The 20,200-nt window shown below is 35.2% G+C and overlaps 1 protein-coding gene across 1 annotated transcript in view; it reads right to left on the bottom strand.

Moving 5' to 3' along the window:
• FAM83B (family with sequence similarity 83 member B) overlaps positions 1 to 17,397 on the bottom strand; it is a 76,637-nt gene extending 59,240 nt beyond the window's left edge. The window contains exon 1 of the mRNA XM_030928067.1: positions 16,894 to 17,397. Within this exon, the coding sequence (XP_030783927.1) occupies positions 16,894 to 17,337 (444 nt within the window). The 5' untranslated portion in view covers positions 17,338 to 17,397. The remainder of the gene's footprint in view (positions 1 to 16,893) is intronic.
• Between the last annotated feature and the right edge of the window lie 2,803 nt (positions 17,398 to 20,200).

Here is a 20,200-nt window from a genome sequence, read left to right on the forward strand (position 1 = left end):
CGAGTTGATGGGTGCAGCACACCAACATGGCACAAGTATACATATGTAACAAACCTGCACGTTATGCACATGTACCCTAGAACTTAAAGTATAATAAAAAAAAAAAATTAAAAAAAAAAAATTCCAAGAGGATTCATTGCCAAAAGACTGGTACCAAAAGCAATCCTAAAGGGAATTCTTCAGGAAGAAGGAAGATTATCCCAGATGACAGAATCTTAACAAGTATGGAATGAACAGCAACAGCTAGAGTGAATATGTATACATAACTGAATATCAATAATTTAAAACAATAATAAAAATATCTTGGAAATAAAACATACATCGAATTCATGACAGCAATGACCAAGATGCAAGAGAGGCATTAGTAGAATTAAAGTTTTCAAAGGTCCTTGTACTGTCTAGATTGTACTAAGAATACTAAATTCTAATACAGTCTAAAATGTCAAGAATGTAAATTTATTATTATATAAATAACACACAACAAACAAGCTCATAAATGAGGAAACTGAATAATAAAACCTATGTGAATGATCCTACAGAAAAAAAAAAAAAGGAATAAAGAACAGATGGGGTGAGTAAAAGAAATCAGTAATTACATGTTATACACTAATTATACCAATTAAAGGACAAAAGGTGGTTAGAGTTAATTTTTTATAATATAACTATACACTGTTTATAAGGAACATACCATAATTACACAGAGAAAAGTTGAACATATAGGGATGAAAATATATATCATACAATGGATAGTGTGCATGTGTGTGTGTGTACATAGACATAGACACATAAAATATATATATACACATTTTATATATACACACATATAAAATACTAATTTTATACAGTTAAATAGTTATGTTATTTCAAATTGAGTAAATTATAAAGAAGTTTTTTAGGAGATAAAGAGAATTGTTTCAAAACAAAATAAATTTCTATGTACCTTAGAAGAGTCTCAAAATATTCCTTTTAAAAATAAAATAATTACAATTAGTAATAACCAGGTACATAATTGATAAAACAAGCAATAAGACAAACAAACAAAAAAACCAAAGTGAAAATAGGGAGGACTATACAAGAACTAAAACTTAACCTAAGGAACAGAAGACTTCACCTAACAGCTATTGAATACATAATATAGTCATCCCTCGGAATACACAGGGGATTGGTTCCAGGACTTCTGTATGTTCCAAACTCTGTGCATTCTCAAGTCCTGCAGTCAATCCTGCAGAACCAGCATTAGGAAAAGTCAGCCCTCAACAGATGCGAGTTTCGCACCCCAAGAATACTGTCAAGAATACCGTATTTTTAATCTGTATTTGGTTATTGATGCAGAACCCTTGGAAATGGAGACCTACTGTATTTGTTGAATAAAATCTACATATAAATGGACTCATGAAGTTCAAAGTCATGCTGTTCAAGGGTTAACTGTGTTTTTCAAATTCTCAAACATTTACCAAAATGCAACACAGGCTGAATCATAAAACATACTTTAAATATTGTCAAAGTACATAAGTCATACAGAGTAAATTACCTGATCACAGTATAATTCAAATAAAACTCAACGACAAAAAGATAAAAATTCAAAATGATTTGGAAATTTAACAAACACTTCTGAATAATCCAGCAACCAAAGGATCAATTAAAATTGAAACTAAAATATAGTTTAAGTAATAATAAGGCAAATGTAAATATTGAATCTCATAAGATAAACCTAAAGCTATATTTAAAGAAAACATTATTTTCCAGTTCATATATTACAAAGTAAAACACTGAAAATTAATAGTCCAAGTATTTAAGAATCCTGGAAAAATAAAACAACTTAAAATAGAAAAGAGAAAAAGGGAATAATGAGATCAGAAATCAGTAACATAAAAAAATCAACACACTAAATTTGAAAAAAGAAATCAAGAAACTAGTCATGAAAAAGAATGCGCCTCCAATATGAAGGATGAAAAGATAACATCACCACAAATCCAAGAGTCATTAATACAATGAGGAGATGTTCTAAACAATTTTATGCCAATCCATAAGAAAAACTCAGGTGTTCCTGTAAAAAATATAACTTAAAAACAGCAAAAACAAAACAAATACAAGAAAAAAATAGAAAATCTGAATGGCCTTAGACCTACTGAAGAAATTAAACCCAGAATTAAAATTAGACTCATAAAAAAGACTTTAAGCACAAATAACTTCATTGGCAAATCTTTCCTAATATTCAAGGTTGAAATCTTACACAAACTCTTCCAGAGAACTGGGAAAACAAAAAACACAAAAACATCGTTATGAGGGAGGCATAATCTTGATACTAAAAACTGCTGACTACAGTTATAAGAAATGAAAACTACAAGCCAGTATTTCTTCTGAACATAAACACAAAATGCATAAATAAGATACCAGCAAATATAATCTAGCTTTATAGAAATAAAATATCACAACCAATTCAAATGAATTCTAGGACTGCACTGGTGATATATTTCTAGAAGATCAATTAACGTAGCTTAAGATATTACCAGAGTAAAGGAGAAAAATCATATGACATGATAAAATGATAAAAACTTTTTAGGAATAGAACTTCCTAGATATGATAGTTTTTTTAAAAAAAAATTTACAGCAAGTATTGTTTACATTTAACATTATGTTAAACATTGCAATGCAACACGTACCCAATGTACTAAGGCAGTCAAAAGATTTGAAAGTTATATGGGTTGGAAAAGAGAAAAATAAAACTACCATTATTTACAGATAATATATCTAGAAAATCCAAAATAATATATAAACTATTAGAATTAATAAATGTATCAATCCAGTCACTGGACCCAATGTCAATATACAAAAAAATCCATTTCCATATTAGTAAAAAAGAAAAAAATTAAAATATTTCCAACAGGATGAAACAACAAATAATTAGGAATAAATCAAACAAATGTTATGTGAGATCTATGCACAGAAAACAACAAAATTGTACAGAACGAAATTAAGCACAACTTAATAGAGGAATATACCTTGCTCCTGGATTAGAAGACCCAATATTGTAAAGTTCAAGTCTACTCAAACTGTTCTATAAATGCAATGAAATTCCAATCAAAATCCTAACATTATTTTTTTATGGAAAGTTGACAAGATGATTCTAAAATTCCTACAGAAGAGCAAAAGATTTAGAGTAGCCAAGGCAATACTGAAAAAAGAACAATACTGGAAGACTCACTACCAAATGGAGAGGTTTACAGTAATAACCAAGACACTATGGTCTTGGTACAGCAATGATAAATAAACCAATGGAATTAGAATAGAGTCCAGAAATATACCCATATATAAGTGGTCACTTGAGTTATGACACAGCAGTAACTGCATATTCATATGGAAATCAAAATGGACCCTGAGCTCACATCATATGAAAGACAAAAATAAAATGTCTAGAGGTCAATTAAGGTGAACATCTTCTTGATCTTGGGGAAGGAAAATATTTCTTTTTTTCTTTCTTTCTTTCTTTCTTTTTTTTTTTTTTTTGAGACAGAGTCTCACTCTGTTGCACAGGCTGAAGTGCAATGGCGCAGTCTCGGCTCACTATAACGTCCGCCCACCAGGTTCAAGCAATTCTCATGACTCAGCCTCCCAAGTAGCTGGGATCACAGGCATGCACCACAAATCCAGCTAATTTTCTTTTTGTCTTTTTTTTTTTTTTTTTTAGGGGGAGTCTTGCTCTGTCACCAGGCTGGAGTGCAGTGGCACGCTCTCGGCTCATTGCAACCTCTGCCTCCCAGATTCAAGCAACTCTCCTGCCTCAGCCTCCTGAGTAGCTGTGACAGAAGGCACACGCCACCACGCCCGGCTAATTTTTGTATTTTTAGTAGAGATGGGGTTTCACCATGTTGGCCAGAATGGTCTCAAGCTCTGGACCTTGTGATCCACCTGCCTTGGCCTCCCACAGTGCTGGGATTAAAGGCATGAACCACCATGCCCAGCCTTTTTTGCCTTTTTAGTAGAGACAGGGTTTCCCTATATTGGCCAGGCTGGTCTTGAACTCCTGGCCTCAAGTGATCTGCCCGCCTCAGCCTCCTAAAGTCCTGGGATTACAAGCATGCGCCACTGTACTCCGCTGCAAATATTTCTTTGATAGAACACAAAAATAGCTAACCTTAAAATAAAATATTAAAAAATTGGGCTACATTGAAATTAAGAACTGTAAATTAAGAACGCCTGTTAATCAAAAAAAAAAAAAACCATTATCAGAGTGAACAACTAAGCTACAGAAGATATTTGCAACATGTGTGTGACAAATAATTCATATACAGCATAAAAAAATTATTGCAAATAAATTTAAAAAGAAAAATAACCTCGTTTTTAAAAATCGGCCAAGTGTGGTGGCTCAGGCCTGTAATCCCAGCACTTTGGGAGGCCAAGGCGGGTGGATCACCTGAGGTCGGGAGTTGGAGACCAGCCTGACCAACATGGAGAAACCCCGTCTCTACTAAAAATACAAAAAGTTAGCCGGGCGTTGTGGTGCATACCTGTAATCCCAGCTACTCGGGAGGTTGAGGCAGCAGAATCGCTTGAACTTGGGAGGCGGAGGTTGCAGTGAGCCAAGATTGCCCCATCGCACTCCAGCCTCGGCAACGAGAGCAAAACTCTGTCTCAAAAAAAAAAAAAAAAAAATTTTAAATTACTAAAAGTCATGGGTCCTATGACAAAATGGAGAATATATCTCATATTAAAGAACAAGTATAATGTGACAATAATGGCCAGGCACGGTGGTTCACGCCTGTAATCCCAGCACTTTGGGAGGCCAAGGCGGGCAGATCATGAGGTCAGGAGATCGAGATCATCTCGGCTAAAACGGTGAAACAGGTCTCTACTAAAAATAAGAAAACAAAAAAATTAGCTGGGCGTGGTGGTGAGCGCCTCTAGTCCCAGCTGAGGCAGGAGAATGGCGTGAACCTGGGAGGCAGAGCTTGCAGTGAGCTGAGATCATGCCATGCACTCCAGCCTGGGCGACACAGCGAGACTCCATCTCAAAAAATAAATAAATAAATAAATAAATAAATAAATAAATAAATAAATAAATAAATAAATAAAAATAAAGTGACAATAATACAGAGGATGACGAACTGAAGTCTGGTAAAGGAATCAAACAAAGCTTTCCCAAACAAGTATAATTTAACATGGATTTTAAAAGATGAATTGGAGGCAAAAAGTTGGGAAGGAATGCTCCAAATATGTGAATAATCATGAACAAAAGCTGGAAGGAATACTTCTACAGTGGAAGACCCAGAGCAGGCCCAGTAGCGCTGGAGTGGAAGTGACTGAGGGAGGCATAAGATAAAGCACAAAGCCTCATCATACACTCCATGCTTATGAGTTGGAGTCCATGTGGCAGATAACCAGGACTCAAATGCAATAATACTAGAACTAGATACTATCCAATAATAATAATACTAGAAAGCATGGTTGTGAATGTTCAGTTGGTTTGCATGGAGCCTGCCTGGAGTGGTCTATATCAGAGGTAATACACCATAATGGTTAAAAGCCCAAGCAGGCTCTGTCTGAACCCACAACCCAGGCTCAAATACCAGACCTGTAATTTTCTACTTCTGAAGCCTAGAAAAAAAATTATTTAACTTTTTTATTCTTCACCTCTAAAAAAAAAGGGCAATAAAGGTATCTATGTTAGAGAACTGTCGTGAAGATAAATGTGTTAATACATTAGTACATACAAAGTGCTTCAAAAAACCCCTGGCACATAGCATTAAACATTAGCTATTACTGGTGTCATTAACAAATGTATTTCTCCTTCCCACTAGAGAAGCAATACGATACAATAATCTTAGAATAGAAGCCCAAATGCCTGAGTGCTGTCAGTCCTTATGGTCACCAAACGGGTGACTTTGGACTTTCTCAATTTCTCATTGCCCAATTGTAAAAAGACTACATGATCACAAACCTCAGATTTTTTTTGTTTTTTTTGTTTTTTTTCCAGTAACTGCTCCAGAATTCAGCAGGTTGAAATATGACTACTATGACTCAGGTTTTTTTTATGATTATAGATTTTTTTCAGCAGCATATATTGGATTGATATTTAGCCAAATGACAATGTTTTCCCTTTCATGTTTATTTATTGCCTGTGTTTGAGTTCAAGGAAGAAAAAAATCAAAATGTGATTATTAATATGAAATTAATACAGCCCAAAGGAAAGTTCTCATTTTCAAAAGAAAATGTACAGTTACCAATTTTTCTTACTGATGATTACACAAAAACAGTTATGAGGCTTTCTTCATTTCTGAAGGAATATTACCATGAGACTCTCACCATATCAGCACTGGTATGCCAATGGCTAGAGGGATGAGTAAGAAATGGGTGGAGGTGGCAGTAATAAAGGAATATATTATCACTAATATTATTTACAGTTGTCAGCACATGCTCTCAAAAGCAGACTGTCATCTAGTCAATCTTACTGTTTTTAAATTCCGTGGGAGACACAGCAGCTCCCACTGCCCCCTATTTTATTATGCCATTGCATTTCAGTACAGGAAATCAATTATTTTATTGTAAGAAAAATCCTAAGTGAAAAAAGACAGGAGGCAATTTTAAAAATATTATAAAATATATAATCTCAAATATAACACATATGAATATTCTAGTTCAGGGATTTATATAAGATATTAAAATACATACAGATACACTTGTGTATACATGTATTTCTCTATTTATTTAATTGGTAAGAAAATTTCTAACATTTGTAGCAGTGATTATCTCTACTGGGAGATTACGATTGCCTTTTCTTAACCCTTTCTGGAATTTTTCCATATTGCCTATAAGGAATATATGTACCCTAATAATAAAAAATAAACCTTCGACTGGGCGCGGTGGCTCACACCTTTAATCCCAGCACTTTGGGAGTCCAAGGTGGACGGATCATGAGGTCAGGAGTTTGAGACCAGCCTGACCAACATGGTGAAACCCTGTCTCTACTAAAAATACAAAAATTAGCAAGGCATGGTGGCGTGTGCCTGTAATCCCAGCTACTCAGGAGGCTGAGGCAGGAAAATCGCTTGAACCTGGGAGGCACAGGTTGCAGTGAGCTGAGATCATGCCACTGCACTCCAGGCTGGGCAACAAAGCGAGACTCCTTCTCAGGAAAAAAAAAAAGACACGTTCTATATATACATTTGTTGCCTTGGTGAAACATATTTGCTAATAAATATTTTGGAGGTATTTTATCTGTATCATGTATTTGCTACTTTAAAATTTCAATAATTGTCTGTATAATCCTGATACTTAAAGAGTAAACAGGTGGGAAAAAATCCAGACCCTATATAATACATAGATCATTCGGGTAATGCCCATAAACACACATGATTTTACCTATATATTTCCAATGAATCTTTTACCATATCCCTCAAATATCAGACTTTAAATCACTTGAAGTGGGTTATTCTCCCCATCTGTATGAATTAACAGAGTGCCTTGCACATAGCTGGGACTCAATAAGCATATGTAGACTTAAACTGTATATAGATAGTTAAAACTTTTTTGTACAGAAATACATTTTATTAGCTTAAATCAGATAATTAAGACATCTTAAAAATAGCTTTAAAAAAAAAGGCACTGTCCTTAAGATACAGAATTAAGTAGTTATATTTACATTCTATTCTAGTAAGAAATTGAAGATATATTTTCCCCTGGAAAAGACATTTTGTTAGCTATTGAACGTCAGCTTCAGCCTCTTGTCAGTTTGTTGCTGACCATTATCCCAATGCCTGTTACAACCTGTCTTATATTATTCTCTATGTATTAACTAACCAAAACGCAATATTAATATGTCCAAAATCAGATTTAACAACATCACTGTCACTAAAAAACATCTCATGACTTTCCACTATTCACTTTCACAAGGTTTGATCAAAGGGCCTTCACAATTTGGCCTTAATCAACCTCTCTCAACAACTCTGCCTTCCTTTTTTTCCACCCTACTCTACTTCTCTCACACTCCCCCATTGTCTGAAAATGCCCAGCTCTCCACCATTCATCTCCTACTTATCAAAACTATCCATCCAAATGGCCTGTTAAAAAAAGGGACCTCCTACGTGACCCCTTCCCAGTTTATCCTTCTGTGTCTTCCACTCACCTGATCCAGCATAAAGGAATTGCGAAATAATTGCCTGTAAAAGGTTGTTTGAAAAGACTATGTGTTGGGAGGTTCTGCTTCCCAGCAGGGTAGATAATCTCCTGTTTTATTAGGTCCTGGGAGAGCATCTAATCAGTCATGTTCTTATCTCATACTCTCTATTTACCTACTCCTTTGCATCTGAATCTTATCCAAGTTACTTACAACTAGGTCATCGGGGTCAGGACTATTCTCCAAGTCAGTCACTATTTGGGTTCCAATGTGAACCCTCATCTAGAGATACTTAGACATGTGTGTCGCCAGATGTCAGTGGCTGGGGTTACAGATCAATAATCCAAAGGCTATGGTGAAGTGGTAACTTAAAAGTCTCCTTAACTCAGTCTCTATGCCTGCTTCCTGCTCACAACTTTGGGACCTCTGACACCAACCTCAAATGACAACGCCATCACTAGAACTGCTCAGGCAAAAAATGTTGAAGTCATCTTGCATTGTTCAACCTATTTCACATCCCATGTTTCACTACCTTCAAAATATACCTAAAAACTAGCCATTGCTGCCACCATCTGACCATCTAAGATACCATCATCCCACACCTGAATTATTTTAGTAATATCTGATATGCTCATTCTTAGTCCCCTACAGTCAATTTTCAATATTACAGCCAGAAGTATCCTGTTAAAATATAGCCGGTTTAAAACTGATGTCCCTCTTTTGCACAAAATTCTCCTGTAGATTCCTAACTTACAGGAATCATTCCTTAAAATGGCCAGTGGGATCCCCAAGATCTACCCTCCATGTTTCCTCTCTGACTCATCTTCTACTCCTCTCCTCTTTGCTGTCAGGTCCAATAACTGGCTTCTGCTCTTCTTCTAAAAAACAAGAAAGCTTCCCCTATGTCTCCTGTGTTCTGTCCACAAATATATGCAAGGCTTATTCCTTCTTTACTCAAATCTTGGCTCAAATGTCACTTTTTTAAGGCCTACTCCAAGCACCCTATTTAAAATTGCAAGCTACCTTCCACCACCACTAGTAGCTCCCTTTACTCAAACATATTTGTGTTTTGCTTCTTCCTGCTAGCACTCCTTATTTATTAGTTGATTATTTCCATTTGTAGGTAAACTTCATTCAAGGGCAGGCAGGGTTTCTTTGGTACTTTATTCACCTATGTATTCTCAGAACGTAGAATAGTATCTGATACATCACTGGCACTAAAAAATAACTGTTAAATGAATAAATGGCCTGCAATACCTTTAACCTATAAGGCTGGCCAAAGACTTCCTGATTCCCCTCATAACTGAACCCAGCAGAGGCCAAAGGACAACTTCACTACCTGATTCTCCTTTTCTTCCTGCTTCAAATTTACCTTACATTTGAACTCAGAAGCATTTCTTTTCAGTGTCTCCTGGCCTGGTCTGCACTCTAGGTACTATCACCTCATCTACTTATCATAAACTTTTGTCAGCTCCAACTGAGTTACTTCTGACTTCTAATAACAACCACATGATACTTTTTACCTGACTCATTTAGAAATCAACGCTTCCACATCTACACCCACTGATCTCAATCTTAGACCCTCTCAACCAGGTCTTTGAAGACCTCTGATTAGGAATATGTAATCAATACCACTTTCAGGTTATGATCATTTTGGTTTCATTCCGCTTCATTACCACTGACCAACCTACCACATGAACCCAGTATTTTTCATCAGAAAACTGTGGATGATAAAAGGACACATTTCACAAGGTTGCTATGAAGGTCAGCTTAAGATAATGCATGCAGAGTGCTTAGCGCAGTGCCTAACATGTCAGTGCTCAATACATGTTACCTGATACTGTTACTAAATTACATAATATAAATTCATTACTCAAAATAAGATGTGAGTTCCAGTCCTTAGGATAAAAGCTGCCCAATTTTTTCAAGATAATTTGAAGAGTGACTAGTTAAAGATATCAATAATTGATATAAAAATATATGCCACATGATGGATCTGTAGCAACTGTAAGAGAGCAGGCAGAATCCTTAAAATGCAAAATGTCAGTGTGTCAAAATGTCAGCTCTTATCATCTCAGAAAGGCTCCCATGGCAAACCTTCATGACTTTTTACATCTCATTGAGAGGACAGACAAGCAAAGTAATATCCCCTTATTTTCATGAAACTTAACTTTTGATAAGATGCCTCAATGTGTACCTAAGGTCCTAAGCTTATCACCTCTATAACAAATGCCTAAAGAATGCCTTCAGTCGGGTCAAGTTATCTCTTCTTCCATGTTCCTTTCATTCCCTATTGGAATACCACCTGCCCTTTCTCCTTTGCAGAGTTATTTTTGTGGCTTAGCCCTGAAGACATTTGAGTGTGTAAAACTGCTAATTTCTACCCCTCTGGAATTTAGGTGTTTAGGCATTAGGAACTCTCAGTATTTTATGATAAGGTTTTATGATGACAATTAACTTTGCCATTCCAACAAACTACTAAAGGAGTATCATCAGAAAATATTACATATTTCAATAAGTAACTGTTTGGTTTTTATTTTAAACCAGAGACAGAAAAGAATGAGTAAACATAAACAATCACAAAAAATAAACATTCTACTTCAGAGATCCCCAAATATATAGAACTGCATTCTGTACTGTGGTCAGTAACACTACCTCAAAGCTCAGAGAAGGACTAAACACGCCATGTGCAGTCCCTACAAAAATTGTTTCTCACGGCTTATTTTTACATTAAAAAAGAGAGAGAGAGAATTTAAAAGTACTAAAAAGTAATAGCTGAGTAAAGAAAATAGTCTCAAAAACATTTCTCGTAATCAGATAAATTATATGCGCTCCGGCAGGGTGCGGCGGCTCATGCCTGTAATTCGAGCAATTTGGGAGGCTGAGGCGGGTGGATCACCTGAGGTCAGGAGACCAGCCTGGCCAATGTGGTGAAACCCTGTCTCTACTGAAAATACAAAAATGAGTCGGACGTGGTGATTGGTGCCTATAATTCCAGATACTCGGGAGGCTGAGGCAGGAGAATCGCTTGAACCTGGGGGGACAGAGGTTGCAGTGAGCCGAGATCGTGACATTTCACTCCAGCCTGGGCAAAAGAGCAAAACTCTGTCTCCAAAAAAAAAAAAAAAAAAAAAAATTAAAAAAAAAATATATATATACATATATGTATATATATATATGCACTCCTAAATAACTCGCATTTTAAATTATTTCTTTCCAACTATTAATAGAGGTATAGGTTAGTATTAGCAACACCAAGACTCTGATAAACTTACTGACACCCATAAGTAACTGTATTTTTTCTTTTTAAAGCCAAATTCTTTTCTCAGTTGTCAATTTTTAAATGAAAGTCTCTTAAAAATACAAGTCACTGATGATCCTTAGACTTTACCTGATAATATACAACAGAGTAAAATATCTGAAATTCCTAAGTTACTGATGGCTTTGGTGTGCAACCAAGTTGGAAATCTCATATAACAATTTCATTTTCATCTTTTCATACTTTTTTAATTTTTTGCTTCAACAACTATAAAACAGATATGGAATGTGTTGTCTCTGTATAGCACCAGGAGCTTGTTAAAGACACAGAACTGCCATACAGACACAGTACTGCCATACAGACACAGCAATCGTTGGCAGGATGAAGTCAGAGCAATTTTAACCAGATCTCTTTTTCTTTCTCTCTCCCTCCCTCCTCTCCTGTCTTTCCCACCTTCTTTTCTCTCCCTTTCTTCCACCTTCCCTCTTCCCTCTCTTTCCCTCCATCTCTTCTTCCCTCTCTCTCCCTCCTTCTCCTCTCATGCCCTCTCTCACACATACACACTCAAACATAAATATATATTAACATGTCATACATTTTATTCACAGAAGAAATGTTCAACTTAATGTTCCAGGATAGTAATGTCATTAAATTTAACTAAGCAAAATATATTTCCAAGAAGAAACCAATTTTGACTCAAATTCAAAGAACGACAAAATTCACAGTGAGAGTTGGGATAGGGATAGGGTAGAGAGGAAATTCTTAATAAAAATTAGGAACATCAGGACAGATCATTCTAGTCTAATGAAGGCACAGATAAACATATAAATATCACTTAGCTGGGCAGGACATGGTTGCAAAGGGATGCAGATGGAAGTAACATATCACCAGAGAATAAAAATCATTTCTATCACGAACTAATTCAGCAAGAAGTATAACATATCAAAATAATCTTAAGTTGGTAAGCAATATTGGAGATTTGGTTAGGAACACCAGATTTTAAAAATATGAAAACATTTTTGCTTCATATCTTTCCCTAAATAAATGAAGATACTTGAGGAGGTACAACGACTTGTTTAATGCCACACTAGTTAGAGTCCTGGTGACAAAGTCTCTAGTCCAGTTCTGCTTTTATAATATCAGCTTATTCCCAGAAGATTCCCCATCACCTGTTCATCTTCCTCTTTGCATCTGTGGGGTCAACTGATGGTTAATATTTCTCTATATTACTAATAACTCCTAAGGCCATAATAGACACACCCAGGAGCAGTGACTCAGTGAGGAACCAAGCCCTGAACTCAGGTAACATGGTACAGAGCACATTAGGAATTACTCTGCCCTAATTCTCACTAGACTTTTGCTTATGTGTCTTGATTCCATATTTCGCAAGAGTAAGATTCACATCTCACAAAAAAAGCTAGCCTAGAATTAGGAAACAGAGATGCAAATAACATTGTGGTTAAACATTCAGATATTCAAGACTCTCAGAAGTTATAACTTTGTAAATACATACCACTGAGTAGCCAGGAAAAAAAAATACTTTAATGAAAGATGACTTTTTTAAGTAATTAGAGGGGATGTTTTCATAAGAGGAGTTCACAGTAATTAGGAATATGTGCATATATCATCTTGGGAACACTTCTTGACAGACAAATAATTACCTGGGAAAAGTCTGAGTAGACACTATCAGACTTCACGAAGTTGACCCAAATGTAATTACGTCAATCACAAAGTAAAAAACAGTGTTTTAAAAAAAGAACCAGTAAATTAAAATATGTCCCTTTAGGGCACAAGTAGGATATTATCTACAATTGAATTTTCCCAAAGGAAAGTTCTCAAACAAAGTAAGCAAACAGACAAAAGAAAGAAAGAAAACAAAACAAACAAAAATCTCTAATCAATTTCTAAGTGACAATTAGCAAAAATAAAATTAAAAAGTAAAAAAGTATAGATTTTTGAAATACTATGAAGATCACATTCTGCTTATAAAAGAAAAATGATGACGAGATCATTTAACTATATAACTTAAGCTAGAAATGAGAGCATATAAATTACTGAAATTCAAAAACAAAAACAAAATGTTTCACCTCTTTCCAGTAAAGACAGTTGAGACTGAGAATCATTTTTAATTCCTTTCACAAGAGTCTGGAAGCTTAACTTGGTGCTTATAATCAGACTTCAAACGCTTGGGCCTTTAAGCAGATAACTTATATTCTTTTCATTAGTTGAAGATTTTTCCATAAAATGGCATTATTTTCAGAAGTACCTTATCTCAATTGCAAACACAAAAGTGAAAATGGATTTAAATCTTTATCTGAGATCTTTTCCTGGGTTCTGTTTTGCTGGTGTCTAGTCCTACTGGTTTGGCTTATCTGTAGAGTTTTACAATGTTTATTACCAAAAGACTCTCCCTGAGATATTTGGAAGCAAAAAAAAAAGAAACTTTAACCATTAAAATATACATTATCCAAAAACTTTATGGAAAAAAAGGTCATCCCTTTACAATGCCATGACAATTCATTGAGTTACCAATAAAGACAAATTATCCTCTGAAAAAAATTCAAAAACAGAAAGCTTATCCTGATGACTATTAGGCTTCCATTGATTCTGAAAGATAATAAATAAAAGCAAGACATCTGTTGAGTAAATGATAGTCATGAAAACCACATTTAATCTTTAAAAAGCAATGTGTTCTGGTAAGCTTTTATTTCAAAGTATTTGTTCTTTTAAAAATTCTTCACAGGACAATGTCCAGTTATAAGCTAAATAATCTTAATTTCTTTAAAATGGGGTCAATAACTTTTTTTCCCAGAGTACTTAATCCTTCAAAAATCTTTAAGTAGATATGGTGACATATGAAGAATCTTCCACAATAATTGAGAAATACATATTCCATGCAAAGATAGCCAATTAGACTTCAATATTTATTGCATCCGGGTAGAAACTTGCATATTCCCTAACACCTTAAAAAATTACAGCTGGGTGTGGTGGCTCATGCCTGTAATCCCAGCACTTTGGGAGCCTCAGGTGGGAGGATTACTTGAGTTCAGGAGTTTGAGATCAGCCTGGATAACATAGGGAAACCTTGTCTCTGTGTTAAAAACAAAAAATCAAAACAACACACACACACACACACACACACACACACACACACACACACACACACCATGTTCACCAAATTGAAGTCATCTGTTATAATTTATATTTGATTGACAGTATACTCAGTTTACAAGATCAAATAATTCTCTTACTTTGAATTCAGCTTAGATACAGCTATACAAGTAGAAAAAAAGACACAATTCTCTTTCTTATTTTTATGCCACATTGATTTGATTTTATGAAAGAGAAGCACACATTACTGTTTTATAGTATGGACTTCAATTTCTTCAGCTCACTAATTCAAGTGGGAGTTCTCAATGGACGGTGACCGGGTAGAAGATATTACTTTTAGAGGCTTATTAAATACATAGCTGCCACATTAGAAAGAAAAATACATCAGAAGATCATGACTGATATTCAGTTCCCAGTGAGTGCTAGCCCAAAAACTTACAATATCTCCTGAATTAACAGTTTGTGTCATAATAATGCAATGTCCCAAAGGAAACTAGCTATCATGCAGGATGACACATGCATTACTACTAAGTTACCACAATAAGAATCTTCTTCTTCACTGATGTATTTTCAAAAATGGATTTCAATTATCTGTTAACACTGTGCTTCAAAAGCATATCATGTCCCCAAATAAAATTAGCAAACATTAATACTTGACATTTATTATTTTGCCATTAGAAAGACTCATATATATCCTCAAATTTTGTACTGTTGCCTTACAAAATACAGCTATATAATTTGTTCAGATAGTACTGTTAAAAAAAAATTATTGGTTCAATTCAGAAAATTGAATGACAGTTCAATTTATTCAATAAAAGTTTGGTCACTTACAGTGAGCCTGATTCTATAGCTAATTTTTAACAACTAGAATGGATTAGTACTTTATTTAATATAATACTGTTAAAGGAGTTAATACAGCTAAAAAGACAGGTTATTTGAACTCAAAAGGTTTAGGGAAAAAATTACCCCATTTTTGCAAAGCTTGCATTTGACATTAGCTTCAGAACACTGTGTCTCCCTACGTGATTGTTAGCCTTTTAGTTGCCTGTCTTGCAAACTGCCATGTCACTGAGGAATTCAAGGGTCTTATATTGATGTACTTCATAAAAGCATGCTTTTGCAAGCATTTCTGTGCTTATTGGCATAGAAGAAAGCAATGTCATGCATGTGTGCTCCTAAGGTCCTTTTTAGATCTAAATATCTGTATCAAATAGTCATAACTAAAAAATGTACACTTTATAATTAAAAATTATAACTTTTTGCCTATCTTTTTTTTTTTTTTTTTTGTGAGACAGGATCTCACTCTGACAGCCCAGGTTAGAGTGCAGTGGTGCAGTCTCGGTTCACTGCAACCTCCACCTCCCAGGTTCAAGCAATTCTCGTGTCTCAGCCTCCTGAGTAACTGGGACTACAAGCACCCATCACCACATCCGGTTTATTTTTGTTTGTTTGTTTGTTTGTTTTTGTAGAGATGGGGTTTCACTATGTTGGCCACGTTGGCCTCAAACTCCTGACCTCAAGTGATTCACACGTCTCAGCCTCCCAAAGTGCTCGGATTATAGGCGTGAGCCACCATGCCCGGCCTTGCCCATACATTTTTAAAACTCTAGATTGAGCTTGGTGAATATAATTTTTTTATAGTCTCCAAAGTGCCTACCATGGTGCTGAGTAGATAGAAAACTCTTAATAACTTTTGCTGCTTGATTAAAGAGTTCTACAGTTTTACCCAAGCTCTAAAATAAGATCTGTGAGATGTATAAGACAATATAAATATTTGATAAAGAACACCAAAGCCTTAAAATGCTAAATATCTCAGAATCTTACTTTAGAATTTTACATTATTATGTTGATTTTATACTGTTTCCACACAACTCAGGAAAATAGATGAGAACATGTATGGTTTATTTAACTGCATAAACCACATCCAGAGCAAGAATTGGCATTCAGTCCTGTTAAGAACAAAGAAAATTTCACCATATCCACCAACTACTTCCTTTCAGAGAAGAAGAAAAATTTAAGTGTTTTAAAATTGTGAGGTCAAGTCATCTTATTCCCAGTCAACATGCCTCAGTCTTCTGGGAGACGAGATCTCTTCAGTACATTAGAAAGACAGGAAATCTCTTTCTTTAGCAAAGACCTAATGCCACTTTCTTGGAAATGAAGAGAAGAGATCTCTTCAGTACATTAGAAAGAAAAGGAAATTCTTTAGCAAAGACCTAATGCCACTTTCTTGGAAATATGCAAGATATAAGAAATAGAGCCTTCCTGTGTATCATTGGTACATTTCCTAAAAATAAAAGACATGGCGTATACATATAGAGATTCTTTTGTTAACATACATATTTGTGTTATTACTCTCTGTACTTTTCTATGTTTCAAATTTTTCATTTCAAAATAGAAATGTTATTACCTTTCTTGCTTCTTTTATCATCTTCCGAATGGTTTCCTTTATCGTAAGTAGATGTGCTCTTGGTGGATGAAAAAGGAGATCTATATGGGTGCCCCCTAGCAGCCCAGGCATCACATATGGCCAGCCTAAGTCAAGATTTGGAGCTTCCACATCAGACTCAACAGGCCAGTAGGTCCCTGAAGATGAGGTATCATCACAGGAATCATCAGTACCATGTGCTGTGCTTTGTGCAACTTTCTGGACATTTTTCAAAATATAATTAATTTCTTCCTCAGCAAGAAAGTCTGAAACTCGTTCCTGGACAAGAAATTCTTGGTACGCTTCTAACCCATGTTCAATCAGAATATCAATGGCTACTCGATACCATTCCTTGTAGTGAGGCTCAATGTAGTTGTCAGATTTACACTCATCATTCAATGAGGAAAGCATTGATGAGGTCTCCATGCTTGCAAGTGTTTGGCTATGGCACTTTCAAATGTCCATTCATGCAGTGGTGAGAAGTATCTGGTATTGGAAAAGAAGAAAATCAAGATCAAGTTAAAATTCTGCAATAGAATGTTTTATGATACATATCAACTGTTATTTTTTCATTTATACATTTCCATTACCAGAAGTTCAAAATGACAAATATTTCAAATTCAAAATGACATTAACAGCACCACAATTCACACATCTATCACAAATAAGCTAAATAATTTCCCTTACAGATTGCTGTTAGATTTTCCTTTTCCAAGGTATCTCAATTTAAATTAAAAGAGAATTAGAAAACAATCAATGCCTACCCAGTCATTAATGTCTCTACTGAGTACCTGTCATGCATACAGTAATATGCTAGATGTAATGTTAAAAGCACAAAACACTGGTCTTTCAGGAATTTATTAATTAGTTGAGGCGGCAAATTGTACACACAAAATGTTAGTTACCACTTTGAAGAAAGACATACATTGCTAAGGGCCAAAATGAGTAACACCTATATTCAGTGCTTTAAGAATAAAAGCAAGGAGAGATCAATATGGAACAAATGAGTTATGAACAGCCATGAGCAAGAGATGGGCTTCAGCTGGACCCAGAGCAATGAGTAAGAATCTGATCAGGTGGCAAGAAGAAATATTTCCATCCCATACAAGTAAAAAAACATAAGCAAAAGCACAGAAGAGATACGAGAGTTTGGTACATTCACTAATCATGAAGGAAGAAAAAAATTTAAAGGAAAAAAAACCTGGCATGCTGGAAAACAGGTTCCTTTTACTAGGAGTAAGAGATAAAATTGAATAGACAAGATAAAGCCAAGAATGGAAGGACACAAATTTTTGTGATTCAACAAAACTTCTGTTTTAAACAATTCTGGCAGTAGCAGGGGACTGGAGAAGAGACAGGTAGCTAGGAAAGTGTTTCAGTGTTCAAAAACCCAGTGAGGAAGTAGACAGAGTATTCCAGAGATGGTCTGAAGCAAGGAGCCTTGCGATTCAGTGACTTGACAGAGTATACAGGATGAAGTTTAAGACATGAAAGATAATTCAGTAATTTCTCTTATGAGTCAAAATCTGCCTATCCAGGCTCACATTCCATCTCTCATAATGCCAACAGAATGCTCTTCATTCAGTCATTCAGTCACTACTCCACACTGTGTGAGATACTGGAATGGGCTATCTCAATCAGATGATGGACTTTCCAGTCTTTTGAAGTCATAATCTCCATTGTGTGGATTCAAGGTACAGCTTTATGATGTGCTACAAGCATTAAAAAGCTGACTTGATGAGATACATGTCAGTAATCCTGCCTTAATTTTAAATTTTATATTTTCCACTTGACTCAGTCTTCAGTCTCAGGCCTACCAAAATTCAAATCTTATTTGGGAGGGTAGCTCAGAGAACCATTACCATTGAGTAACTCCTTAGCTCAAAATATGGAACAGGAGTCATAAGCTAATCATACAGAGCAGTCCTGAAGAATGGACAACAGAGCAATAAATTTGGCTGGGGAACAAGGATCAGAAAAGATCCAGCAACTAACATATAACTGAGAAGCATGGAAGACAAAGGGTGCCATTTTAGTGGAGACCATCCTGTTCCCATCGCTGAGCTCAGAAGTTTTACAAAGAAAGTCTAACAGTACAGAAAGCCCAAAGATTAAATATGATACAGGAATAAAAATAGAACATGTTCTCTTCTGTCTTTTGGAAAGCCCTCAGTTTGAGTCATAATTTGATCCAAGCTCAGACAACTAGAACTATACCTGGATCCTAGGCTCCACAATGCAGCATCTGAATTTTGGGGATGGCAGCATCTGAATTCTGGGGATGGCAGTCTTCCTGCCCTAATAGTATTATGGTGAAGTTTTGCAAAAATATTATCTTCTCCAAGAAAAAAAGGAAGAACATCTATCTTGTCTGCTAGTACAAAAGCTATCGACTGAGGAAATAAAATTTCTTTTGTTACCTAATTAAAATTAATCTATTGACATGTATGGGGATATATCCTGAGACTTTCATAAATTTCTCAATCATTCTAGGATATGTCATATTTTTCCCAATCACATTTCAATCAAGTTCAGTGGTTCTCAAAAGGGAAGATTTGTCCCTCATGTGACAACATCTGGAGACATTTTTAAATAGAATCACTTGTGAGGAGGAGGGCTACTAGCATCTAATGATTAGAGAACCAGGATGCTGCTAAACATACTACAATGCATGAGACAGCCATCCATATTAAGAAATAATCCCGCCCAAAATGTCAACAGTGCCAAGGTTGACAAATCTTCATAAAGTTGCTCACTTCATATTTATGATATCACACCATGAATTAATAACTTTCAACATTCACTGAAGTTCTCTTTTGCACATAATGCTCATCTTTATTAAAAAAAAAATAATAAGATTTACATTCACTTGAAAGACTCAATCCTTATGCTTACAGTTTCCTAAGGTTTAATGAGGTACAGTTTTCACTTGAAAATTCCAGCAATGAAGGAACAAGTATCTGGTGATTACATGATAAATCACATCTGTAATTTATAATTCTTAAGTCATAGGTAACTACTAGTTGTTCATAAACAATCAAAGTTTCCTGACAACTTATTCATTTAATTTTTAAAATGTAACTTTTGAATTCCTATATATGTGATGTTAAACACCTGTTACCTATTTGGAAGTTAAAATGCATAAAGTACTTTTAAAATACTACTTATTTCTGAGCTATACCTATGCAAATAAATACTTTGCAACTGTAAAAAATTCTTTCTGGAACTGTGTAAACTCTGAAATCATAGACCTCAAAAGGACCATGAAAACCAAATAAAACCATGAAGA

The sequence above is a fragment of the Rhinopithecus roxellana genome, chromosome 4 (assembly GCF_007565055.1).
Source record: "Rhinopithecus roxellana isolate Shanxi Qingling chromosome 4, ASM756505v1, whole genome shotgun sequence".
In the NCBI taxonomy this organism is placed as follows: domain Eukaryota; kingdom Metazoa; phylum Chordata; class Mammalia; order Primates; family Cercopithecidae; genus Rhinopithecus; species Rhinopithecus roxellana.